Source organism: Cyphomyrmex costatus, unplaced genomic scaffold (genome assembly GCF_001594065.2).
Source record: "Cyphomyrmex costatus isolate MS0001 unplaced genomic scaffold, Ccosl1.0 scaffold5, whole genome shotgun sequence".
Lineage (NCBI taxonomy): Eukaryota > Metazoa > Arthropoda > Insecta > Hymenoptera > Formicidae > Cyphomyrmex > Cyphomyrmex costatus.
The window spans coordinates 847924-873342 of record NW_017279267.1 but is presented as its reverse complement, the minus strand read 5'-3'; the positions used below and the strand labels follow the sequence as shown (position 1 = coordinate 873342).

General features: G+C 32.2%; 1 protein-coding gene across 1 annotated transcript; it reads left to right on the top strand.

The window, feature by feature from the left end:
• Positions 1-5144: 5144 nt before the first annotated feature.
• On the top strand, positions 5145-24464 carry MAPk-Ak2 (MAP kinase-activated protein kinase 2). Its single transcript, XM_018545665.1, has 9 exons — positions 5145-5299; positions 8191-8494; positions 22336-22475; positions 22577-22641; positions 22723-22830; positions 23167-23265; positions 23356-23431; positions 23593-23803; positions 23884-24464. Exons 1-9 carry the CDS (start codon positions 5211-5213, stop codon positions 24130-24132), a joined length of 1341 nt encoding a protein of 446 aa, XP_018401167.1. The 5' UTR covers positions 5145-5210; the 3' UTR covers positions 24133-24464.
• The last annotated feature ends 955 nt before the right edge of the window (positions 24465-25419 follow it).

Here is a 25419-nt window from a genome sequence, read left to right as displayed (position 1 = left end):
ACGACGCGACGGAACGATTGCAGTCGCTCGTCCAACTCGGTCGGTTGCTCAACCTCGCGCAATCCGACAACGTCCGTCCTCGCGCGAGCGCTCGTAGCGTACCGGCGACGAGTGGTGTATGAAAGTCCCGGTCGACTCGGCGCACCTTCTAGGAAATTCTTTCTCCGTTGAAAAGTCTAATTGTGGTGCAGTTTCTTTTTTTTTTTTTTTGAGACGCGGTTTTCGGTTGTGCAAGCGTGGTTCGGAGCGGTGAATCGTCGCGCGGTTTCGGCTTTGATCGACGCGTGAACGATGCCGGCGAGGGCAGTTCGGTCCGCATTGCGTGATTAATAAACCGTAACGGGAATTTTTAAGCCGCGACGAGAGAGGTGCACGTTGTAGGGGTATGTAAAACTCGTTCTTTGACTCCATGTTGTTTTGACAGCTTGAACCGAATCGGATCCCTATAGGTTCTCGTGTTCTCGCGCTCGAGTATTCTCCTCGAATATACGTATGTATGCACATGTAAATATTAAGTGCATGTTCGTGTTGTTCAGACACTGCTATTTGTCACTTATTTTTACCGCTACATTTATTTATATTTAAATGCGAGGGGAGAGACCTCGAGCGCGCGACACGATACAGTGATGCAGCGTTTGAATGAATCATCTGTTTTCAAAACCTACTATCCTCTGACTAATTCCATTCTCTCATAAAATGAAAGTAGTCGAAACAATTTGAGAAAAGCTAATTAAAAAGTTCTTATTTTTTATTTGCCTCATTGAATTTTTGCAAATATAAGATATTTTAAATACAAATGTATTTAACATTAAAAATAGTTACAAATATTCTTATTAACGAATATATACAAAGGTATTTATTTCATTTAAAGAAACGAAACTTTGGATGCATTTTTGGATTCATTTGATGCATGATGCGTATGATGTGTCATTTTATTTTTGCAGTGGAGATGGAAAATGAGGTTTTTTTGAGTTCATAAAAAAGTATCAAATAAAAAACAAGGTTTTTACGATAAAAAAAAAACAATTTTTTACCTAAAACGATATAAAATTCATGAAAAATAGGTAGAATAAAAAATTATGCTATATATATAAAAAAAATTCAACTTATTTTTCGTAATATGGTTAAAATGTTTAATATCCATGTTATTTTAATTTTTTATTTTTATAATTTTTATAATTAAGGCGAAAATATCTTCACGTTGTTACGCTGTCTAATGATATTCTTTTGAACTTTATCACTTTTAATAATTTTAATTATTTGGAAGACACACATTTAAAATTTTACTCTGATTTTATAAGTTAGGTAGGCAATGATTATTTTTATTAAAACAGATAATATTTTATTATCTGACACAGATTATATTTTATATTAACATTGTTTTTATATATATTTGTTCTAACTGTACGATTTCTAGATTTTAATTATTGATGCAAAGATCCTAATATATTGTAATATCGATTCAAGAATAATTGGAGCTAATCTGATAAACGTTATTTTACTAATTTATATATTTTAGAATATTTACAATTACAATAAATATACAACAAAGCAGCGTCAATTGTTATAATAAAATATCATTTGCGTTAAAATATTGCGACGTTTACTTCGTTTCTAAAATTGGAGTACAGTATAAGATATTGTCTGAATAATTATGAACGGTAATTATTTATGTTTATGACCACTGCCACTGCCACTTATTGTTAGTCATTGTACTACATTTTACTTTTGTGGCTATCTTCACAAAAGTCTTTTGAATAAATGCAAAAACCGAATTTTCGAACAATAATACAGCGTTAAAATTATTAAATACTCTGAAAAAATATATATACGAGTGAAAAAAGACTTGCGTAAAAACTAAGGAAAAAATTACTTTTTACTGAGTTGTTTTATTTAAAATTTTTAGGTTTTTTGTTCATTTGTATGTCTACTTTAAACATTTTTTATCTCTATTCTTCACTCATTTTATCTTTGTTGTTCGCTGAATGTTAATACTAAAAGTATCAACGTTTTTGCCAATATTTTTACGCACTAAAAGAATCAATGAATAAATTATTATGAAAATAAATTATTTTTATAAACAATCAAAAATTTTATTATTATAAAGAACACGTAAATTATTGGAAAGTAAACAATTTTCAGTATCTTATCCTTTACACAAAAAATATAATATTAATCTAAAATCATAAACACGATTAATAATGATCATTTGACGTTCTCAGTGTTAATAAATAAGGATAAAATTTTATTTAATATTACACGCATCATGTGTAAAATGGAATGCACCCTTTACATCTTATTTTTGCATGATTGAACTTTTATTAAAAATATTTGTTTTACTTAAAACGATAAAAAAAATGTGATCGACACATTTTCCTTCAAGTTTTGAAAACCCTGCATGTATGTTACATATTTATCGCAAAGTTGCAGTCGCACATAAAAAATATATTTAAACTCTTGCGAGATAAAGAGGCGTGAGCGAGGAGTATCGTGATTTTGTGTGATAAAATGTTATTTAAACGTTAATATGTAGGATAAGCACCTGGATTGAAATATTGGAGCAAGGGGGATTTTAAGAGCGGTATTTTTAGTCTATTCTTATTTTAAGACTGTCTTAAGTAACGTCTTAAGATGGTAACACGGCTTTCTGATTAATTCATAACAGCTTAAAACCGTACTTAAGACGGTTTTAAATATAAGAACTAACTATGAACCGGTCTAAATTTGGAGTTAATGTTATCCATGGCTTTTTGCATGTTGAGGGCTTTATTGTTATTTTCTGCGATTACTGTTGATGTTAACGGGGCATGTGGCTTTTGATTTGATTTCCTCCCGCATCGAACATCAAACGTGACTGCCATCGTCTCCTGTAATATCCCATCGTATCTGTACATGACGCGCGATTCTCGTGTTGGGCAAACAAAATTCCAAGGCTACATCATATTCCGCGGCAATCGCGTGATGAGAGAGAGAGAAGGGAGTGTATGTGTGTGTATGTGTCCTCTGTCTGCGCATTGTGTTCACCAGTTTCGAGCCCTTTGATCGATAAACCTCGTCCCCTCGCTTTGTGATCAACCTCGGGCTGATCTAATAGACTATTATATTTTAATGCCATTTTTAATATAGATTAATTTTAATCTCGATTTAATCATTTATTGTTAGAAGGCAAATGATTTTTATTCACTAATACTCGTTTCTACCAATGTAATTTAATTTTAATTTCTGTTTAACTAACTCATCATCTTTTTTCTAAAAATTGGAAAAAAAGATAAAGAGTAAGTGGAACTGTGATTAAATTTAATCCTTGATTTAATCTATATTGAGCAAAACGAGCATATAAGAGGATCAAGCGAATAAATTACTATTGAAATAGGAAAAGTGATAAGAAATCAAATATTTTATCAATATAAAAAAAAGTACATAATCATTGAATGGTTAAAAATTTCAGAATCTCATTTTTCACACAAGAAATATAATTTTAATCTAAAAAATTGAAAAACGATTAAAAAATTATGAATATTTCGTATTTCTAGTGTTAACGTATATTTTTTATCTGTCTCTAATTCAAAAAATTAGAAAAAGATCAGAAATGCGCTAAACCGCAATCAAAGTTAATCTCCATCGGTAGAAATAGACGTTATATGACATGCAATTACACCGAGTACGTCTTCTTTTGCATTTTTGTTTTCATTTATCTTTTCCCTCAAGAAACGGCATGAAGAAAACTCAGCTACGGCTGCACGCAACATAATTTTCCGCGATAAGATGTATGCGAATATTTATAAAGGTCTAGATTGGAACATCGATTGGGACTGAATTTATCGATTCGAAGGTCTAGAAACGTCTTACGCTAATTAAGTGGTTATTGATGTGGCGCGATTATGTGCAAATGCGATTTCTAAGCTACCGTTTGGCTCGCGCTTCGCTTTCCTTTTCATCGCCTGCGAATACGCTCATTGGCATGACACAACAGCGCGGATTCATTGCGAGAGAAATATATTTGAATGGGAAACGCGCGTGATTAAGTCGTCTCACTTTCAGTCCTGTCATCTTCGGAGTGAGTATGCGAGTTTAAGGGTGTTCACTGCAGAATTTTCCGATTGGATTGGGACAATACTTTAACGTGAAGCTAAACTTGTAACAGAAAACGCTCGGCTCGTTGTATTTTTGCTCGTCTACATTTTTTTAAATTTCAATTATTTTTTCGAACTTAAAACTTAGTATACAACACCATCATGATTTCCTTCTCTCTAAATCTTTTTTTAGAGTGAAATCTTACTTCAAAATATTGAAAATAGAGACAATTATTTTATAATATATGAACCAGATGCTCCTAATATTTTGAAAAAAAAAAAAAAAAAGAAATGCGCAGGATATGAATGACCCAATCGTGTGTATGTACTATCTCTAAATTTTTTAGAGTGGAATTTAATTTTAAAGAGTGAAAATTGAGTCAATCTTGAAAAAGAGTCACTCAATGTTCAATCTTTAAGAGTGAGATTTTATTCTTCAGAGTAAGATTCAATCTAAAAGTTTTAAAAAGAAGGATTAAATTATTTTTTTTAATGTTACTTTTAGTTCCAAACTTAAGTTATTTTAATGAAAGTATTATATGAAACAAGCTATTAATTAATAATATCTATTAATTAACAAATAGAAATGATCGAGGCTTTTTGAAATTAGCGAGCATTAAGAAACGTTGAAATTTACAACCTTGAAGTCCCGGATGTGTGTTTCCGAAGGCGCAACGAAACGCCGGAAGTAATACGGCGGACTTGTACGATCATTGGTGTGGAATATTCGTTTGCTTCCGGGAAACACCGCGTTCGCTTCGTCAAACTTGACCCACGATTGCTTTTACGTTGAATTTTCGGATGCGATTTAATTTTATCATTTGGTCTCTTTATCTTCAGTTTTCAGCTGGGCCGATTATCTCTTGGTTTGATTAAAAAAAAAAAACCAAATTGCAAAAGCAAAGACGAAACGAGACCGGGTGGACTAGAACTTATCTCTTTCTTCTACTGGGTGGGATAAAGGCTCTAGAAGCCTTTATACCTATCTTGGTATAAAGGCTCTAGAAGCTAGGACCCTCTCTTCCGTAACGACACCACACGCCGTGTGATAAACCACTGCAAACTCGTCGTTCCATCTGGGAGATCGTCCCCTGGGAGCCCTGTACCTCTACTTTTATCAACGCGGGGCGGGCGGTGATGCTTTTGTCTTCCCGACGGATTCGGGACTTAGCTGTGCGAAAATCGAGAGCTACATCGATGCCGAAGTCCGAGTGGAAATTTTGGAGGTCTCTTTTATCTTTATTTCCTACATGAGAGAGAGAGAGAGAGAGAGAGAGAGAGAGAGAGAGAGAATGAGAGAATGAGAGAAAGAGAAGAGTCCTGAAGGATTTATTTACACATACAATTACATTATATGTCCTCTTGTAATGCGAGGATCGAAAGAGGGCTGGTTGCACCAACGCGCAAAGTCAATTGACTATTCAACGATTGATTGGATTTTCCCAATTTACTTACATCTCAAGTAGAACAACGTATTTTCCTCTCACAATCAGATTAACCGTCAATTAATATGGACATTTTTAGTATACACGTGTTCTTTCAATTTAGAAGAATGTATTTGAAGATATACTGAATCAAGAAGATTGTCTTCTCTCTAAATTCTTTAGAATGGAATTTCACTCTGGAAAGTGAAAATTGAACCAATCTTGAAAAAGAGTGGCTCAATTTTCAATCTTTAAGAGTGAGATTTTATTCTTTAGAGATTCACTCTAAAAATTTTAGAGAATTGTTTTATCCGAAATCCAAAAAAAAAATGCCAGTCAATATTTAATTAACCAAGATTGTTGGTGCAACTCTCCCATAAACATCTCGTCAATACATCGACGATGCTGTCGTATTATAACCATGCGACTTTTTTCGAATGCGAACAACGAGAACAAGAGGTCGATTGTGTACCTTGAAATAGCCAATTTCAAAAAAAGTGACTCAATTTTCAATCTTTAAGAGTGAGATTTATTCTATAAATTTTAGCTTGGAGAGAATTTGTTCACTTTTGTATTTTTCACCTCTTTCAAGACACAATTGGTCCTCAGAATTGCGCCATCGTTATTAATGTAATGCTGCGCTGATCGAGTCTGCTATTCCACTAACTTTTCGCTCGGGAATCTAAGAATTCTGTCGATGTAAAGTACGTAAAGTGGCCTATATATCATAAATATCTTTGATATCTGCAATTCTAATTTAATAAATCGCTCTAATGTATTCACTTTATCGAAGGCTGATCTATAAGACGACTGCCTCTGGGAAATACCTCTATAAGCGCTGTATGTAATCTTCGAATACCATACGAGACAATGACGATCTAATTAATCCTCACTATGACAGTATTTATCCGTATTAAACAGTTCAATACTATCCTTTTACGTTAGTCTGAATTGTTGGTTTTAGTAAGAGTTAGCAAGTCTATCGATCGCTGGCATTTTGCATCTTACTATGCGTTTTATGCAACACTTATGTCATACGTCCTTTTCCAGTAGTAAGCGACAGTTACTAACGTGATATTGATTTAATATTAACAGTTCATGGCAATTAATGGCAAGCATCTATCTCTTAATAAATTATGTAACTCGTATACTTCCAAAGTAGATCTCTATAGTTTTTTAGACCGATAATCTGTTTCCTATAGCAAGTACGTTTATGTTGGCTAGTTGTTTGCTGTGTTTATATCAATGTCCTGTTCAGATACACTTTAGGCCAAAGTTTAGAAACACTTTAAAAATTGATAATCTTGGAATTAATTATTTAAATATCCAACGATTTTTAACAATAATTCTTTAGATCCAATAACATGTGTTACTAGATCTGAAGAATAATGATTTAAAAAATACATCGTTATAAATATTCAAATAAGTAATTTAAAAAGTGTTAATTTTCAAAAAATATTTCCAAACTTTTGGCCTGAAGAGAGAGAATATATTGCTAATAATTCTTTTATTTTAATTATCGCATTATTTTGTTACTTTACGCTCTAATATTATGCCTTTTATACACTTATAGATGAATGAAACAGCGACGGTTGCGAGATGTCTATATATTATGACGCAATTCTGACGTACACAAATACGCGCATGTAATTTTTCTCCCGATTGCGATTGGAAAAATCGTGGTGTACTGCATTGCGGTGTATGCAGGTTGCACCGCGAACGAGAGAAGTACGCGCGCCGTATTAGTAAGACCGTGTGGGTAGAGCACATGTATATGTGTGTGTATGTACGTGAAATAACATGAATCTTGCACATTCTTCGAGGACGGTTACGCAAACGGTTTCCATTGAAACGGCACTTGATGGTTGACACAGTGAACGAATATTTAATAATCACATATATTATTTACAATTAAATTTTGCAGATCCTTCGACGTCACACGATTCACTCGTCTCTAAACTTTCTGCTCTTAAATATCATTCTCTAGTTTTATCTCGCTGACGGCTTTCCCTCGAGGAAGGATTAAATGTGAACTAAACAACGTAATAATTAATAAACCGCTGTAATGCATTGTAATGTAATGCAATGAGCCAGTATGCATCACGGAAAGAACGATTTTGCTGAAGTATTAAAAAATTTCATTAGAGAGACAGATACAAATTTGCAAGTAATTTTGATTATTGGACCATCAAATTAATTATTACAGCATATCAAGTATGATAGATGATATTGCACAAATTTTGACGTTCTAGGAACTAGCCTTACAGAAATTTAATTTAATACTTGAGAAATGATTAATTACTTCTTTCGAGTACAAAAAGTACTGAACAGTAATGCTTTTAATACTTCAAGTATTACAATTTATCACTACTTCTTTGTATTGAATTTTTGTAAGGGTAGTTTGAGCGTCCTACGTAATTATTTTGATGGTTCAACAAAATTATTTTTACATGTTATATTTAAATATTTCACCAAAATTGTCCTTTCCGTGTACGGTTTCGATGGTCTCGTTTCCTCGCGTGTCTTCCACACGTTCGAAGTGGCGACACGTTATCGGTCTGCATTATCACCGTGTAATCTGGAACATCGTATTTTTCCGTTCACCTTACGCGCGTGACCTAGCCTGCTTACCAGCGCACTTGTCCCTTGTATCTCGAGTGTCAGAAATTGACGGGATATCCTCGCGTTTACAGAAAGTCTAAGAGGGCTGTTCTCGAAGAGAACGAGCAAGAAAGAAAGCGCAAGTGTTCGATACCGTCAGTCGTCGTGACGCAGGTCATTAGGCAGGACTACGATCAACCACCTGAACAGAAAATCCCGGAAGTCGAGGACGCTAGAAGAAAGACGATGGAGCATCCACTGAACAATCGGCTGTCGCCGAAGGTCACACCGATCACCGACGATTACGAGATTAGCAATCACGTCCTGGGTCTCGGGATCAACGGAAAGGTCGTGCAATGCTACGATAGAAACACGAGGCAGAAATACGCTCTTAAAGTAAGTTTCCGTTTTAATTCTCTCATATTATCTAATCCTCCGTTGGCCACGTAGAATTTCGAATTTTCTGTCGTCAACTTGAATTTTTGAACTTTAGTACAGATTTTTATATTGTTCTGAACTGTATTCAAATCTAAAAAATATATCCTTGCATTGCGAGGTTCTTGTAAAGATAAATAAGTGTCTATGATATATGACATTTTTTGTTCTCATTACATATAAGCTTTATTATATGTAATGAAGATTAACTGGTATTTCTGGGATCCAATTTTAATCATCAGAGCAGTATATCTGATTCAAGATTTTGGAGCACATATGTATGTATGCATGTGTGTCACCCGGCTGTTTTCAGTTGCGTATATGTCTTTGTATGTAATGTATACAATTTGATCAATTTTTTCTTCAATTGACGTGTCAAAGGTTCAAAAAGAATGAATAGAATGTAAAAGTCTAGAAATTGAAAATATTCGAAATATTTAGGAAAAAAAAGAGAAAGGAAAATATTAAAATTTGCGAGAAAAAGAATATATTTTTTTTTAATTTATAGTTTTAAGGGGAAAACTGTTAGAGAGATTTTTTCTCGAATTTTTCAGTTTGTAAATGCCTACAAAACTTTACGGTTTGTAAAAAAGCCTAGCGCTGTTTTATACAATTCGGCTGTAATCTAGAGCTCGTGTTAAGGATTAATATAATTAGCCCTTCTTTATTTACCAGAATTCACAATTAAAATATTACAATCGACTGTGTCTTCAAAATCTAATTTGGCGGACAGTCATATCTTCGAAGCAATGATAATCCAAGAATCTAAAATTAAGAGAAAGTTATATCAGTTCAAAGTCTACAAGATTAGGCTGAGCTGTTCCACTTTTAATAAACTTCAGCTTATTTTTTACTCTTTTATTCTTTTATTTATCTATTTATAAATAAATTATTATTATATGTATATCATTTATCCGAAGAGATGAAACAACCGGTTCTTAGACTAGTATTCATAGTCGATTCTTATATTTAAGATTGTCTTAAGTTAGTCTTAAGGTGTTACAAATCAATAACATAGGACTGCGTCTTAAGCAATTATTTAAGTCTTGAAATAAGAATAGACTATAAATATGGGTGTTAGATTTAGATAAGATTATTCGAATGACTCTGGCTTTAGGAATAAGTTGAAAGTAATACATATACATATATCTCAAAGATAATAAAACGTATAAGGATCGAGTGTTTCTTATCGGAAAGCAAGGAACAAGTCATTACGCATTGGCTTTACATCGTCCATCACGATACGTTTCACGCGTCCTCGGTTATTTTTAAGGCACGAGTGCGACGCACTGCTGCCGTGGATCTGTAAGTGTTAATCCATTGCGTTGACACCTCTTTGAAGGAATGCCGCGTATCGATACCTGCTCGGATCGACCGAGCGCGTTCAAACCGCGAGTCATCCTCTATTTATACTCCGATGATTTCCTCGATGGACGATGTCAGCGCCCCGGGGGGAAAATATTTCTCCCTTCGAAGGTGGCCTGCAGCTGATCTGCAAAAAAAAATTCATCCAACTTCGCGGAAACAATTTTTCTCAGAAAGTTGACGTTGAACGTGGGCATGTTCTCGCCTATCAAATCACAACTTCAATTCCGATCACGAAACAATCTAGAGAACAGCTGCAAGGGAAAGAATTTTGCTGAAATATCTAAAAAGTTAATTGAGTATATACTTATCTGTGAAAATAATTATGCAAGACGCTCAAACTGGTTGCTAGAATAAATTAAAATTTTTTGCATTGTCGTTTCTCAATGCTTAACTTTCGACCTTAAAGTTCTGTGTCTATGGTGCTAGAACTCGATCTGAGTTCTTGGATTTAAGAATATATAGCCAATCAACATCTAGTTTTTACGAAAAAACGATAAGTTGATTGACTGCACATTTTTCAATCCGAAAATTCGGACCGAGTTCTAATACCGTGAACTCGGATCATTTGGACCTAAAGCGAAAACTTTTAGATGATTATACAATCTGCGTATGATTGATACGAGATTCTCTAATTGATTTCTAAATTGTAAGTGAAAAAACTTTGAACCTTTTGCTATCAACCGCGCTGCAAGGCGAAGGTGTATTTACATTCTGTACTTCAAACAGGACGTTTTAAACTTTAATATATTGTAGTTTTCATAGCTATAACTGAGAGTTAAGAATTCTATAAAATTATTTTGATCATCCAACAAAATTATTTTTAGACTTGTGCAGCTAAAAACATTTTTTTTATACTTTCTAAATTCTTTAGAGTGGAATCTCACTCTAAAGTGACACAATTTTTAATCTTTAAAAGAGATTTTATTCTTCAGAGTAATAATTCATTCTAAATGTCTTAGAGAGTTAGCAAAATCGTTCTTTCCATGTAAGAAACGCACTATTGACTCCTAATAAAATTATTCAATATTGTTACCATGGATGGACCGTAATTGTAAGGAGCTTTAACTGTGATTTATGTCCCGTGTATCTCTCATTTGTTATGCGCACGCAGAATAGATAAGATTATTTTGCAGTCTCGTTGGCTTTACGATAGGAATTATTTTAGCAGCTAAAAGATGCGCAAACGCGATAAAATCTGAAATAGCTGTAATTATCTGGCCAAATTAGCTTGTTTGGGGAGCGTCCATATATTAACATATTGTCGCCCAATCGATATCCAATTATACCGTTATTATCTGAATGGTTTCATCCAATTTTCTGATAACACTTAATGTGATGAAGTGTTATACGTTTTACACAATGAAATTGCATATTTTGTAGCAACTTATATGACACGTTAAAACAACAGCTCTAAATGTTGTAAATATATTATATATGGAAGGAATGATTTTGTTGAAGCATTTAATTTGACTAGATACAGATCTGAAAATAATTTCGTTGAACTATTAAATAAATTATGTAGGATGCTCAAGCGCAATGCTGCAAAAAGTGTCGACATTTTACTTATAATTAGTAACTAGTTTGAACATTCTACATAATTATTTTGACGGTTTAATAAAATTATTTTCAAATTTAACTAATTTTTTAGATATTTTAACAAATTTTCTTTTTATTTTTTTTTAGATATAATAGGTATATATCTTAATTCTATAATCTCTCTATTCTATAAGTTCTCTAATCAACCGAATATTCCTTGAGAATAATTTTGTTTGTTTTTCATCTTTTCTTCGTGCATTTACCAAATTGCTGCCTTACTTTATTACAGTCCGTCTCGCTTCAACGAGCATTACGCGTTTTTAAATCAATGTGGGATCGTTCGCGAAAGATGCAATTTCTATGAGACCAGCGGTAAAAATAATTTGACGGCAGTTTAACGTGAAACGTTGATTTCGATTGCAGGCATATAGAATGCCGATGACCGATTACGAGCATCATGTGACGCTTGCATGATTGCCGCGGTAATTCCCTGTCGTCTTTTAGGATTGATGTAGAATATAACACATTGCCTACTTATCTGCCCAGTGAGTTTTATGTCCTTATATGTACGTCACAGTAGAATTTTCATTATCATAAGCATTGTATTCATTATCGTGATAAAATATTGTGTAATATGATTAAACAAGATTATTTCTTTATGAGTAGGACTTGGTAAAATAACTGTCACGATTTATTTAATATAAAAAATGTATATGTAATAATGTCCTAAAGATACTTATTTAAAATATCAAATAAAAATAAAGATCAAAAAAAGTTTTTTTAAAATGATAAATACTAAATAATTCAAGAGAGAGAGAGAGAGAGAGAGAGAACTTTTATTTTTTTAATTAAAAAATATATGTATTTTAATTTTAATTTATTTTAAATACGACTGAGCCTTATTTATGAGTAGATATAGTGCGTTTGAAATTGCGCATTTTTTATTTTCTTAGTTCACATTGTTATATACATATACATACATTTAGCTTTTTATATAATTCAAAATTTGATATTAAATGGCACTTATTCTTTATAAACGTTTTAACACTTCGACTGTTATCAACCATATCTCATGCACAATTTTCCGTTTATGGGTGACGATGTTATTTGCTCGATTAAAAATAATTTTACTGTGGGTGCGTTCGGGAAGTACGCTGTCAACGCTATTGTGTCATTACACCTTTATCGTTCATTAGACGTAAAACAAGGATAGAATGACGCAATGCACTGACAGCGTGTTTGCCGAACGCACCTTAGTAAAATTATTTTTAATCTGGTAAATAATACCGTCATCTACAAATGAATAACTTTCGCGGAAAATTACGCGAAATCAATGATGCGTTTCTCTCACTTTAAATATTTAAGACATTGAAAAAGCGATATAAATTATATTAAGAAATTAAAAAATCAATAATATTAACATAACATGTTAGATTTATTAAGTTAAATATATCGATATCAGCTTAACAGTTAAAAAAATTTCGTCAATCATCAGTAATTACAGTGATAATCTCAATATTGTCAATCTTATCTTTAAATTAATAATTTATTAATATAGTTTTATGTATAGTGCTCTTATACATAAAAAATAGGGTACTGTGTTTTGTAAGAGATCTTATACATACCTACATATTCTTTTTCTCGAGAAAAATTTCGGAAGTTTGCTTTTTTTAAATTTGAGGCGTTTGGTTTTTTTACGCAAAGTTTGATAGAGAACTGTTTTTTCCAGGGAGAGAGTCTAAAGGTCAGTAGTATGAAACACTTCGTCTTTTCGCGACCGCCCATAAAAACTCTGCTCTCGTCATGAGAAGGTATCGCGCCGCGGCTTCTCGGATTTGTTAGAAAAATAATCAGAGTGTCCTCACGTGAAAAATTTCAGCGGTACGTTCGCAGTACCAAGAATTTACAGCAGAGATAATTTTTCGCAGCGTCGCGTAGGACGCTGTAGTTTTCAGTAATTCTTAGCGTTGACTGTATAAACACTTATCTCTCGCGTTTATGGTAAGTGTTCTTATTTTGAGGGAGACATGAGAGAAACATGGGAATCTCTTAATAGCGATATATTCTCATTGCAACGGATATTTAACGCTAAAATTGTATCGGTTATTATTGACCGTTTCTCTATTTTTTCTTTTTACGTTAATATTATATTTCTTGTATAAGAGATGAGTAATTTTGTGACTTTTTTAATAATTATGTCCTTTATTGCGGAAATATTTAATTTTGCATCACTACTTCTTTTATTTTTATAGTAATTTATTCGTTTGGTCCTTTTAATAAGTGAGAAGCATTGGTACTTGCAGTGCTAAACTCTTTATTACGTATTTATTAAAAATATCATTCTCTTCTCGTTTGTCGATATATGACACGTGCAATGTGAGATAAAATTGCGTGCGTTTCAGGCGCTCTCGATATACTTGTCATCTTTTTTCTGTCTTTCTCTTTCTTCCCCTTCCCCCCGTTTTCTTTCTTTCTCTTTTTCTTTGTTTTTTATTCTCTATTATTGCACGTGTCGTTTGCGTGTCGTCAGCGTTTAGACTCGCAATTATTGACTTCTTGTCACGCATTTTTCCAGTGGCGTGTCGTTCATACGAAAACGCGTTAATGCAACACGCGCGAATTGCGCGCAATCGACAGAACCGTGGTGTTGAAAAGAAAAAGTAAAAATTTGCTCCGTCGTCCCTGTTCTATATATATTCCCCGATGATCTCATCTTTCCGGCGCGAAAATGGTCAATGGCATCGAAGAATGCTATCGAGGGGATTCCGATGGTCGCCTATCGTCGGAGGTCAAAGTGACGCGATCGTTAAAACTGACGCGAGAGTCGTTATACATATTCCTTTACGTGTCAAAGCTATAATGAATATTGACAAGTCAATCGTGAGATACGAACGAATCTTTTTCTCTTTATTTTTTATTTTTACTGTACACTTTATAAAACTTAAATACTGAAGTACAATAGGCGTGTAATAAACTTTAAATTGTATAAGGTATTTGCTAAACAGTCGAATACGAAGAGAATAATCGATTATTATACTTATTGTGTTTCGGGACTGAGGACCATGGCACATAAATTGTGTGCCATGGTCCTTATTATACCCTTATTCGTAGTCAAGCCTTATATTTAAGGCTTTCTTAAGTTTATCTTTTGTAGCCAATAAAATAATTCGTAGAGTGCTTGAAGATAAATGTAAGGAAGCCATAAATACAAGGCCTGACTGTGAATACAGGTTAGTCTCGAAGTACTTGAGCAATAAGACGTAAGCGATAATGAAATTAATTGTTGGATTTGTTACTATTTACGTTATGGCCTTACGATCTCTATTGTGATTGGTCGTCACTACGCTTATTAACTTTTACTGCCTTACGTTTTTGTGTGCCACAGACCTTTAGACCATGATAAAACAAAGAATCCTTAACACCGTTATTATCTAAATAGTTTTACCTCACCTTATTTTGACAGCACTTGGTATGATAAAGTACATGTTTTATTTATGAGATTAAGTATTTTATAACAACACACACTCGTGTAATATATTAATACATTATATAACATCGATCTTTAATTATCAAAATATGTTAAAAAATTACAATTGCATTTTTCAGCCGAATATTCTTCGGTAAAAATTCTTATGTATGTGTACGACAGAAATTGGTAGATATTATAGATAATTGTTAGCAAAGAGATAAATATTACATATAGGGAATTTTATCAGTTATTTGTGATCGAAAATGATCTCATTTTACGCAACTTCGATAAAAAATTAACATTTAATTAACATTTTTTGACGTGAGATAAAAGACTTCAGTAGCAAGTTGTAGAAATTTTTAATTGTTTTTACTTTATTATTTCTTGATTGAATCTTAAATAGTATCAGTAATTCTCTCTCTCTCTCTCTCTCTCTCTCTCTCTCTCTCTCTCTCTTTGACTAATATTCCAAGTATAAAAGCATTGTGTAGTTGATAATTATTATTACATAACATTATAACCGTTCTTGTAGTAAGTACATTTTTATTGCGTTAATCGGAATCTCTTAAAGCAGTTGAAGATTACAAACTATTTATGCAGAAATCAATTTCATTGACATATATTATTCAGATATTTTACAGATAACAGATTATCTTCGTAGTTTAAATGATGTTTCAAAAATTGACATTCTTTCTTACGATAAAAATGCCGCGATAAAAGTGATAGATTGATTTTGATATGGTTTGAAGAAACCCAGTCTGGTCCGCGGAATCGTTGTTTGAAGTTGCAGGAGGCTGTTACATCATATATTAATGACTAACAGTTTATCTGACAAGTGTGTTCAACTGACACTGACGCTTCTTCATTGAAAGAATTTGCGTTGAAATATTAGCGAAGCGTGCAGTTGATAGAAATCAATCTTATCAGCGATTCTATTTACGCTATTCCGGTTATTGCAACGATCGATGCGCGGATTACATAACATTGCGGAGTACCACCACTATTTAACTTGGCAATGAATGACGACAATGCGGACAACCATTTACAAAATGTTTTTGCGTCACTAATCTACAATACTGTACGATCCTAATTATAAAACCTTTATATTCAAGAGGCTGTAAACCAAAATTTGCATCGTCGATGTTTTGAGACATCATATGTATTAGAATATTTAACAACACGTTTCTGACAAATTCTGCAAATTGCGTGAAGCAGATCGTTTTAGAACTATTCTCGTAAGTATCAGCTATTAACAATGCCTTCATTGTTTTTTCCATCTTTTAACACTTTACCATGTCATACCTATATTAGAATGACATGTATAAAATTCACAACAAAGGTCTCATCACTTATTTGCGAGTGATGATTTTATAATATTTAAACCCGATTAAAAGTGATTTTACTAGTAAAACATTAAAGAAATAACATATTTTACATAATATTAAATTACATTAAGACATTAAAAAAGAATAAAGTATTTAAATAATATTAAACAATATATATAATATTATTAATATTATTGATAATTAACACACAATGCACTACATAATTACAAATATTAAATATTAAAATAATACATTAGACATGTATTGACTATATTTATAAAGTAATATGCTAGATTTTTTAAATGCCAAAATCAGCTGAGCAGCCAAAGGCCGACATTCATAATCGATTCTTATTTTAAGACCGTTTTAAATAATATTTTAAGATGTTATAATACGGTTTTTTTATTGGTCCATAACATCTTAAGACTATACTTAAAACAGTCTTGAATAAAAAAATCGACTATGAATACGGACTAATCGACTATGAATACCGTGTTAAAACCGGAATGAATGGAAAGGCAGAAGGGGGAATTGCTCGAACGTCATTTAACTTTAATTGGTGTTTCTGTGAACAGCTCTGGGTCGTTTTAAAGCGACCAGCAGGTGGTGGAATTATATTTCGATCAGTTACGTGTATATCGCAATGACACGATGCATGCATCGGATCATGCGATGATGATACGTACACGAGCCTTCGATGACCTCGTGACTTTAACGCTCAGCTATTAAAAATTCAATATTTGTCGACGTCGCGGCCGTATGTCGCGTCGTTTTGTCGCGAGCCATTTTCGTGCTACTACGAATTCGCTGCTCTCTGTTGATTGATTGTCGGCTGTCAGTCGGCCAATGTTTTCCTTTTGTTGGTTGTTACGCACCATTTTATATGTTCGCGTCTCGTTGGACACTGTTTTGTAAGGAATTGAATTTAAAACATTATGTGTTTTCCATCGAGGAAAATGCACCAGACTTTACATTGTGATTTCCCCTCAGATTTCCCTAAACGAATAAAATCACATGATCGATGTATATTTTTCTTAGAAGACTACATTGTAAAGTATCTCCTGTATATCATCGTAAAAATAAAATAAGATCTTTCTTTAGACTTTTATCTTTCTGTGATCTTTTCCTTGGAATCTAACAATATTATTGTGCAAGATCAAGAATCTTATAATTTATAATACTTTCCGTCTTTTCGCTGCGCGATAATTTATGGTGCGAAGAATTGCAAAGAAAGTCGCGTTTTAGTAAGAAAATATTGAAATTTGTTTGAATGATAATTATGATTATATTTTTATATAATCATAATTATCATTCAACAGAGCCTTTATTATACATTTTTTAATTATATTTTTATTGTTTTTAACTATTAATTATATAATACCATCTTTGATTATGTTATTTGTATAATTTTCGATATATGAAAGATTAAAAATGGGTATTGCATTGATAGAGTGTAATAAAACTAATTTAATAAGAAATCTTATATTCGATTAAAGTGGATCTTAGTGCTTAAATATTTCTGTGTTAATTTACATACATATGTAATTCTGCAGATTGCACGCAAAAATCTTTTTCAGTTATGACACGTATGCAATTGCGAGCATGTAACAAGAGTAGTAATGTCATGTATTAAATTAATAAACAATTTACAAATTTTTTATACTAATAAGCATTTTTATAATATTAATAATCTAATGTTAATCTGAGAATTAATCTCAAATTTGACAAGCGATTTAATAAGTGATACTGTTATTTTGATTATGTTCAGGATTATGTTTCAAGATTTCGGCGCGCGATTGGCAGAATCACAGAGAGTGTATTAATTCATACAGAAAATTAATACATATATTAATTCTTACAGAAATATTTAAAAACTATCTGCTTTAGTCAAATATAGGATCCCTTTTTTATTTAATTATAGATTAATTATTCTTATTAGCGTAAATTTGTTTCAAAATAGCGTAATAAAAATTGCATAATACAAATACAAAGTATTCTAATAAAAATTATAGCAATCTTATATAACAAAATTATGTAGTTTTTAATGTTAAATCACATTTAAAAAAATTATACGTAATATAATTATAGGTCTGTGGCTGAACACTTTTAGAACTTAAAGTGAGATAGGTATATGTTTGATATTTGTCGAAAGCGAGAGAGTTTTAGTTTCAGTCTATGCAGGAACAGAAAACAGACCATATATGTAATAAATTTTTTATTACAAAATTTAATATTATGTAATTTTTATTACACATTGGGTATTTACTGTAGAAAAGGTATACTGACAAGGAAACGAAGCTGCGATACCTTGTTTCCAGATGATTGATTTTTCCGTGACTGATGAAAAACTTTTCCAATTCTGCCTGACTGACGTACATATTACCGCGTAATGATCCGACAGAACCGGGAAGGCGATCGATCGTGTGTTTCCACAAGCATGACGTCGTCGCTCTGCTACGGATTACATTGGCTTTTATAGTCAACGAACGTGTAAAGTCTCCGGCGTACAGAATCGTAGAACGACGAGCGTACAATTTGATCTGTCGCCAAGAACCATCAGAGTGACAATCTCGCACGTCCATCCATCCGTCTATTTCGCGCGGCAGGTAGACTTGTACGTCGTGACGTGCTAATCTTATTAGCATTGCTCTGTTACGGCATCCGGTATTAGTCTCCGACACACGATTACTTTGGTATTTTTCTTACGCGCCTACGTGCAAGGACAAGATCGGAAAAGCTTATTCCTCCGTGTGTGCTGCAGAAGATAAATATCCTCTATAAAATGTAAGGGTTTCCATATTAGTTCGTTCATTTCTGCACACCCACGTATGTGGCTTCGCTATTTTCGTAATTTCAATGAATCTTAATCTAATTTTACGACGTACCTATTTATCATGTGACGTACTTATTCAAGTGTACAAACATGCTTTTCGCCTATATGAACGAATAACGCCAACGCAAAATAAATACGTACGACGTACGAATATTACCATTCTAATTATAAATACCGAAAACTGCATGATTATTATAAAAGCACGAATTCGAGGCGGTTCACGATATAAATATAAATCTGTCTATCTATTAATTATACGATATACTTTTTAATACATATTTTGACTGCCGTTGAGTACCGAAAAGAAGTATGATTGCTTATAAAATGTGTACATAGTGATAGATTACAAAAGAAACTATATAAAAATATAAATATAAAAAATATTGTTAATAATATCTTGTAATATATAATTTTTTTAGGGAGAATAAGTGATACTATTACAAACCAACCGAAATAATGGCTCTTTTTGTAATTGGAACAGATATAAATAGAAAAGTAAAAAATAAATGAATAGTTCTCTATTTTTAATAAATCTAATTTTTTAATATTTTATTGTTTTAAATGTTTCAAATAAAATCATTTCCAAATGAATACATAAAAGCGTCCATGTTTCTACAACTGAATGACAAGACCCTTGTGTGGAAACCCATACGTCATTCAGATGTGATATGACAATTCAAATGTCATGAAAATATCTTGTTTTGACTCATATATTGTAAAATATAAATTTTATTATAGCGTTTTTTTAACGTTTATTTAATTTTGTGAAATATTTATTATATGATATTTTAGTTTTTTTTTTCTTTTTCACGATACTCACGATACTTTTCATTCGCTCATATTATTGCTGATTCTGACGATCTTTGTTTCGGAATAGTTACAAAATCTTAGGAACCGGTTCTCTGACTTGCTTTTTGCTATCTCATATCTGGCATATTCCGAATATCTTTGCATTGGCCAATTTACAAAAGCGAATCATCCTCTTTCGTTTTACCATTAATTTTGTTTTAATGTTTTGCATCGGAGATGTTTCAACTTAAAATATTGTAAGTTTACTCCTTTAAGAGCTCTGATGAAATGGTACCACGTTGATCTCGTTTCACGTTTGAACTGTTTCGAAGAAGCATCAGATTCCTTCGAGAAACGCATTTTGATATGATGACGTGGCGTCAATCTGGTTTCAGTCCCCCGCATTGCAGCGGATGTTTCAACTTAAAACAGAAAATAGTCGTCAGTCATTAAACAGAATAGTATTTATTCTTCCGAGCTTTTAACATGACAGCGTATATAAGTATATGATAATTACAATGAACGCCTGCGAATCATGCTCATTATTCTTGTTGCTCGTTTTTATGATATTGTCGCATAAATTAAACGGTACATTAAGCATCTCAGATTGACAAGATTGCGGATAACAAATCGCCTGTGCCGTTCAGAAAGTGTGCTGCAAGTTTCTTTCCTGTTACGAGTGATAGCTATTTAGTTTCCCATCGCGTCACAATAAACATCTGCTGTAATCGTCTGCGGTAATTCGTATAATTGTTAATCCGAGAAGATCGCGCCTCTAAAAGAGCGTAATTGTGAGCGTAAACGTGAGATCTGTTCAAGAGGAAGAAGCTTAGGCCATGCTGCACGTGTATACACTGTGCGCTCGATTGCTGAAAAATTTGAATAGCAAGGCGGTATGATTGATCAATTGGTATTGTGTCATCAGCAATTTGCGTGTCATTCACCTTCGTATATAAAAGAAAACTAACATTTATTAGTTTTTATATGACGTGCTCGGTCATATACGGAATAATAATTAATTTAAGTTTTAATAATGAGAGAGAGAGAGATATTTGAGAGATTAATTTAGAGATTGTCTTTTTCTAAATTAAAACATTGAAATGCGTAGAACTATAAGCGATTAGAAATAAAATATTTTTTGCGAACTTCAAATGATTTGGAGATGCCAAGTTTGAAACGATATAATATTTAGTATCTCAATTATTCAATAAAATACAATTATTTAAACTTTTAGTATATAATTATTTAACCTTTGGAGGACCGAAGGCCCCTTTAGGGACTCGACAGTGGTGCTACATTTTTCACCACTCAACCCCATGACATTGACAAAAAAGTTTTAGCCCTTAAAATAAAAAAGTTGATCAAAAATATGCTGATCCTCAGAATGTTAATAATGTATCAATAAATATAAACATTCAAATATTAGATTATAGGGCTCTCAAAATTTAAACAATGAAGTAATTAAATAGGGATAATGAAAGCAATAATTTATCGTGGTAATTAAAATACGTTGTTAACAATATTTTAGTATAATTATGTCAAATATACATTGCCGTGACCAAGCCTGAGTTTGTATCTATATTTAATGTGATTATACTAATATATTTTATTAATATCGCACTAATTATCACGCAAAATTATTGCTCTTATTATTCCCTTTAATTACTTCACTCAATATACATATAAATTTAACGAATAAAATTTAAAACAGAAAAGACTGAATATAGCAAGATAAATGTTATTGCCATTTACATTCGTGGAGATTTTATTTCAAAAGTCACCAAATTTAAAAATAAACGATATGACATTTAATGAATATTAAAATGTCATGCTTTTACGAAAGCGATAAGATTTGTAAACATCGACACTTTTATTGGATTTTTTTATTATATGCGTATATATATGTGTAAATCCCTATATTTCATATAATTTTTGTAATGCTATTAATTATTCATTTATTGAATTACACGATGGTTGGATGATTATTATCAATTATCGCGTTAGTTATGTAAAATTATGTAATATGTTCTGGTACTCCACTGGTTTGCCACTGTAAGAAGAATGCGAAAAAGTCTTTATCAAGGAAATTCTAATGATAATTTTTTTGCGATAAATAGCGTGATTCAAGCCTTTACCTGCTAGTTGCACTATAATTTGCACGTAATAGAACGTGATGCAAATGTTATGAATGATAATTTTGAATTTATATAAATCATATATCAACATCATCGATAAATTCGCCGACGACGCTCAAATTTATCCGGTAGCGACAATATTAATAACTTATGTTAAATATTACATATTAAAAATTGTGTCTTGATGATACTGCGAGAATTTATAATAATTAATATCCTTCGATTTTTCATGTTCAGCAATAAAATTGAATCTTTTTTATTTTCATTTTTTTGTACAGATTTTTAATGAAATGTTTGTTAACTAAGAGAAAAAGAGAGTATGTTAAGCTAAATGACACTATTTGCAGGTCCTGCATGATTGCGCAAAAGCACGCCGAGAAGTCGAGCTTCATTGGAGAGCATCAAATTGCAGGCATATAGTTCAAGTTAAGGATGTATATGAAAATTCCTATAGCGGTAACAAATGTCTGCTGGTAATCATGGAATGGTACGTACAAGAAAATGTAATATTTTTTAATGCAGCGCGGCGTCATTTATCGTGAGCATGATTCTTCAGATTTATATTTAACTCTCCTTTTTTTGTTTTAGTATGGAAGGCGGAGAGCTATTTCAAAGGATACAAGATAGGCAAGACGGCGCTTTTACCGAAAGAGGTATAGCTTCAACACTCGCAGTCCGCCAAATTTTTCTATTTTTAGAAAACATACATAAACTTATCGTATGTTTCTTTACAGAGGCTGCGCAAGTGATGTACGAGATCTGTGTCGCAGTGAAGCATCTACACGACATGAACATCACTCACAGAGATCTAAAACCTGAGAATCTTTTATATTCCAAACCTGGTAAGAGAACAAGTTACATATATATAATGTTTTAAAACAATTTATTTGTTTTTCTATAAGGCGTGACAACTTGAAATTATCACTTTACAACATTTTACAAGTTAAAGATTGAGTTAATCATATATTATCTACAGACCTTGAAGAGTTATAGTTACAAAGATTACGATAATTTTTATCTATATACATCGCAGTGCCTATAATATCATAATACGCGAATGCAATATATAAATAAATTTTTTATTGTTTTATTGTTAGTTTTGGAAACTTATGTTACTAACAGTGTATCATTAGTATAATCAATAGAATAACATGATTTATATTTTTATTCATTTCCAGATATCACTGGAATCCTGAAACTCACCGACTTTGGATTTGCTAAAGAAACACATTTAAAAGACACATTACAGACACCATGTTACACACCTTATTATGTCGGTAAGCTTTTATACTTCATTTATATAAGTACATATGTACATAGTTGAAATTAAAAAATTATTATATAATCCATTTTTATTTTATTCTTAGCCCCGGAAGTTTTGGGACCAGAAAAATATGACAAGAGCTGTGATATTTGGTCATTGGGAGTAATTATGTACATATTGTAAGTATTTTTCCATATATCTTCAAGTTATTTCATACTAATAATTAATTTTTTCCGTTATATGTAATATAGAGCATTCTAAAAAATCCTCTCTCTCTTTCGATAATGAATTAAAATGAAAGTTATATATTAAAATAATATGTTTGTGTAATTATTTCTAGATTGTGCGGTTTTCCACCATTCTATAGTAATCATGGTCTGGCAATCTCGCCAGGAATGAAAAAGAGAATTCGATTAGGACAATATGATTTTCCCAGTCCGGAATGGTCAAATGTAAGCCAAGAAGCCAAGAACCTTATTAAGGGTATGCTGTGTATAGATCCAGCGGAAAGGTTACAGATCGATGCCGTGATGCGTAACAACTGGATTGCTGTAAGAACATATATAAGATGTTCTTAGCGTGAATATTCTCCGTAATATGTATCTTTTCTAAAACTATGTGTTTCTTATAGAAATATATGGAAGTACCCGCCACTCCCTTACACACTGGACGCGTTCTGCGCGAGGGGGAAGAAATGTGGCCTGAAGTACAAGAGGAGATGACGCGGTCGTTGGCGACAATGCGCGTCGATTACGACACGGCGTGTTTGAAACAGCTCGATCACACGAATAATCCCTTGTTAAATAAACGGAGGCGCGCGAAACAGTCCGCCAACGCGACAGTCCCTGCAACACCCGCTAGTCCCACGGCCGCCTCTTAGGAAGAGGATACTATCAGAAATTGGTTCTGGACGAACGGATATTTTTCTGAGTCAGATACAGTATGATCACAATGAGAACCGTTTTCTAACTGCTGCATTTCACGAAGCAAATGGAATTCCGAATTAGAATAGTTTGAGTGAAGGGCATCTATTAAGGACACATATATATCGCACGATTTACACTATCAGCTTTCAATTATTTAGATGTAAGATCAATTTTAGAGCGGTAACAATAATGTAATGAGGACAATATTGCCCCAACGAATGCAAGTAAGTGATATTTTTTTAATTGTCGAACGATCAGTTTTTCTCAAATTGCAAAATTTTAAAATATACACGCTATGTTAATTATAAAATTGTTCAATTTCCGTTGGAAACCTAATAATTAATTATCATTATTTGAATATATTCTTTAAAGGCACTGTATAAATAGGAGTAGTCGATCGAGGTAAACGATACTGCTAAACGTGTTTTTTATCAAACTCTAAACGTAATAGATTATATTGGAATAATAATGACATTAAAAATCTACATCTAATAATGAAATTTAAGAGAAAATTATTAGAAAATTTTTCTAATAATAATAAAACCTTATTGCTATTATACTCGTTTAGAAGAAAATATAAAGTTATAAGTTAAAAAAAGTCATAAATTGTTATCTCGAAAAAAAAAACGAGAGATATATTAGACTTCGGAAAGTCTGTCTTCAACTGAGTCGATTTTAGGGCCGATAAGTAGTAACTGGCTTTTGCTATCTTATATTATTTATTTAAATATATGAAATAAAATTATAATGTCGTTGAACTAGTAATCATTCTTATATTCTGTACACATACATATATTTTAAAATAGGCGCCGACAAAAAAATTGTTTGATCGGGATTATTATACATATAATCTCCATGCAGATATAAATATAATGAAAGACTTTTAATCCATAAGCTATTAAGATTAACTGTAGGAATAGTTGCTCATATCTTATCTTCTATAAAAATTATTTGTTGTCATTGGATAATTAGATGTGCATTTTTATTTATATCATCGAATTTATGATTATATTATGTATAATTATAATCCTTCACATAATCATCCGCTGCCCGTCTAGCCTGTTTTAAATATATGTATTAAATTTTCATAATTATTATCTTATTATTATTGATTCAGTAAGATTTTTTAATCCTATTTTTACCACTGGTGTAATCAAGTATGTAATTTAGACATTAGAAATTGGATTATTTGTGTTCTATATACCTAATAATATGTTCGATATATATCTTTAATTATATTC

Bases quoted from the DNA above. Each gene is read 5' to 3' on its own strand.
- MAPk-Ak2 (XM_018545665.1), top strand. From the start codon at position 5,211: ATGCTTTTGTCTTCCCGACGGATTCGGGACTTAGCTGTGCGAAAATCG. The intron at 22,642-22,722 runs GTATAGCTTCAA...GTTTCTTTACAG, and splicing joins CGGCGCTTTTACCGAAAGAG to AGGCTGCGCAAGTGATGTAC. The intron at 22,831-23,166 runs GTAAGAGAACAA...ATTCATTTCCAG, and splicing joins TCTTTTATATTCCAAACCTG to ATATCACTGGAATCCTGAAA.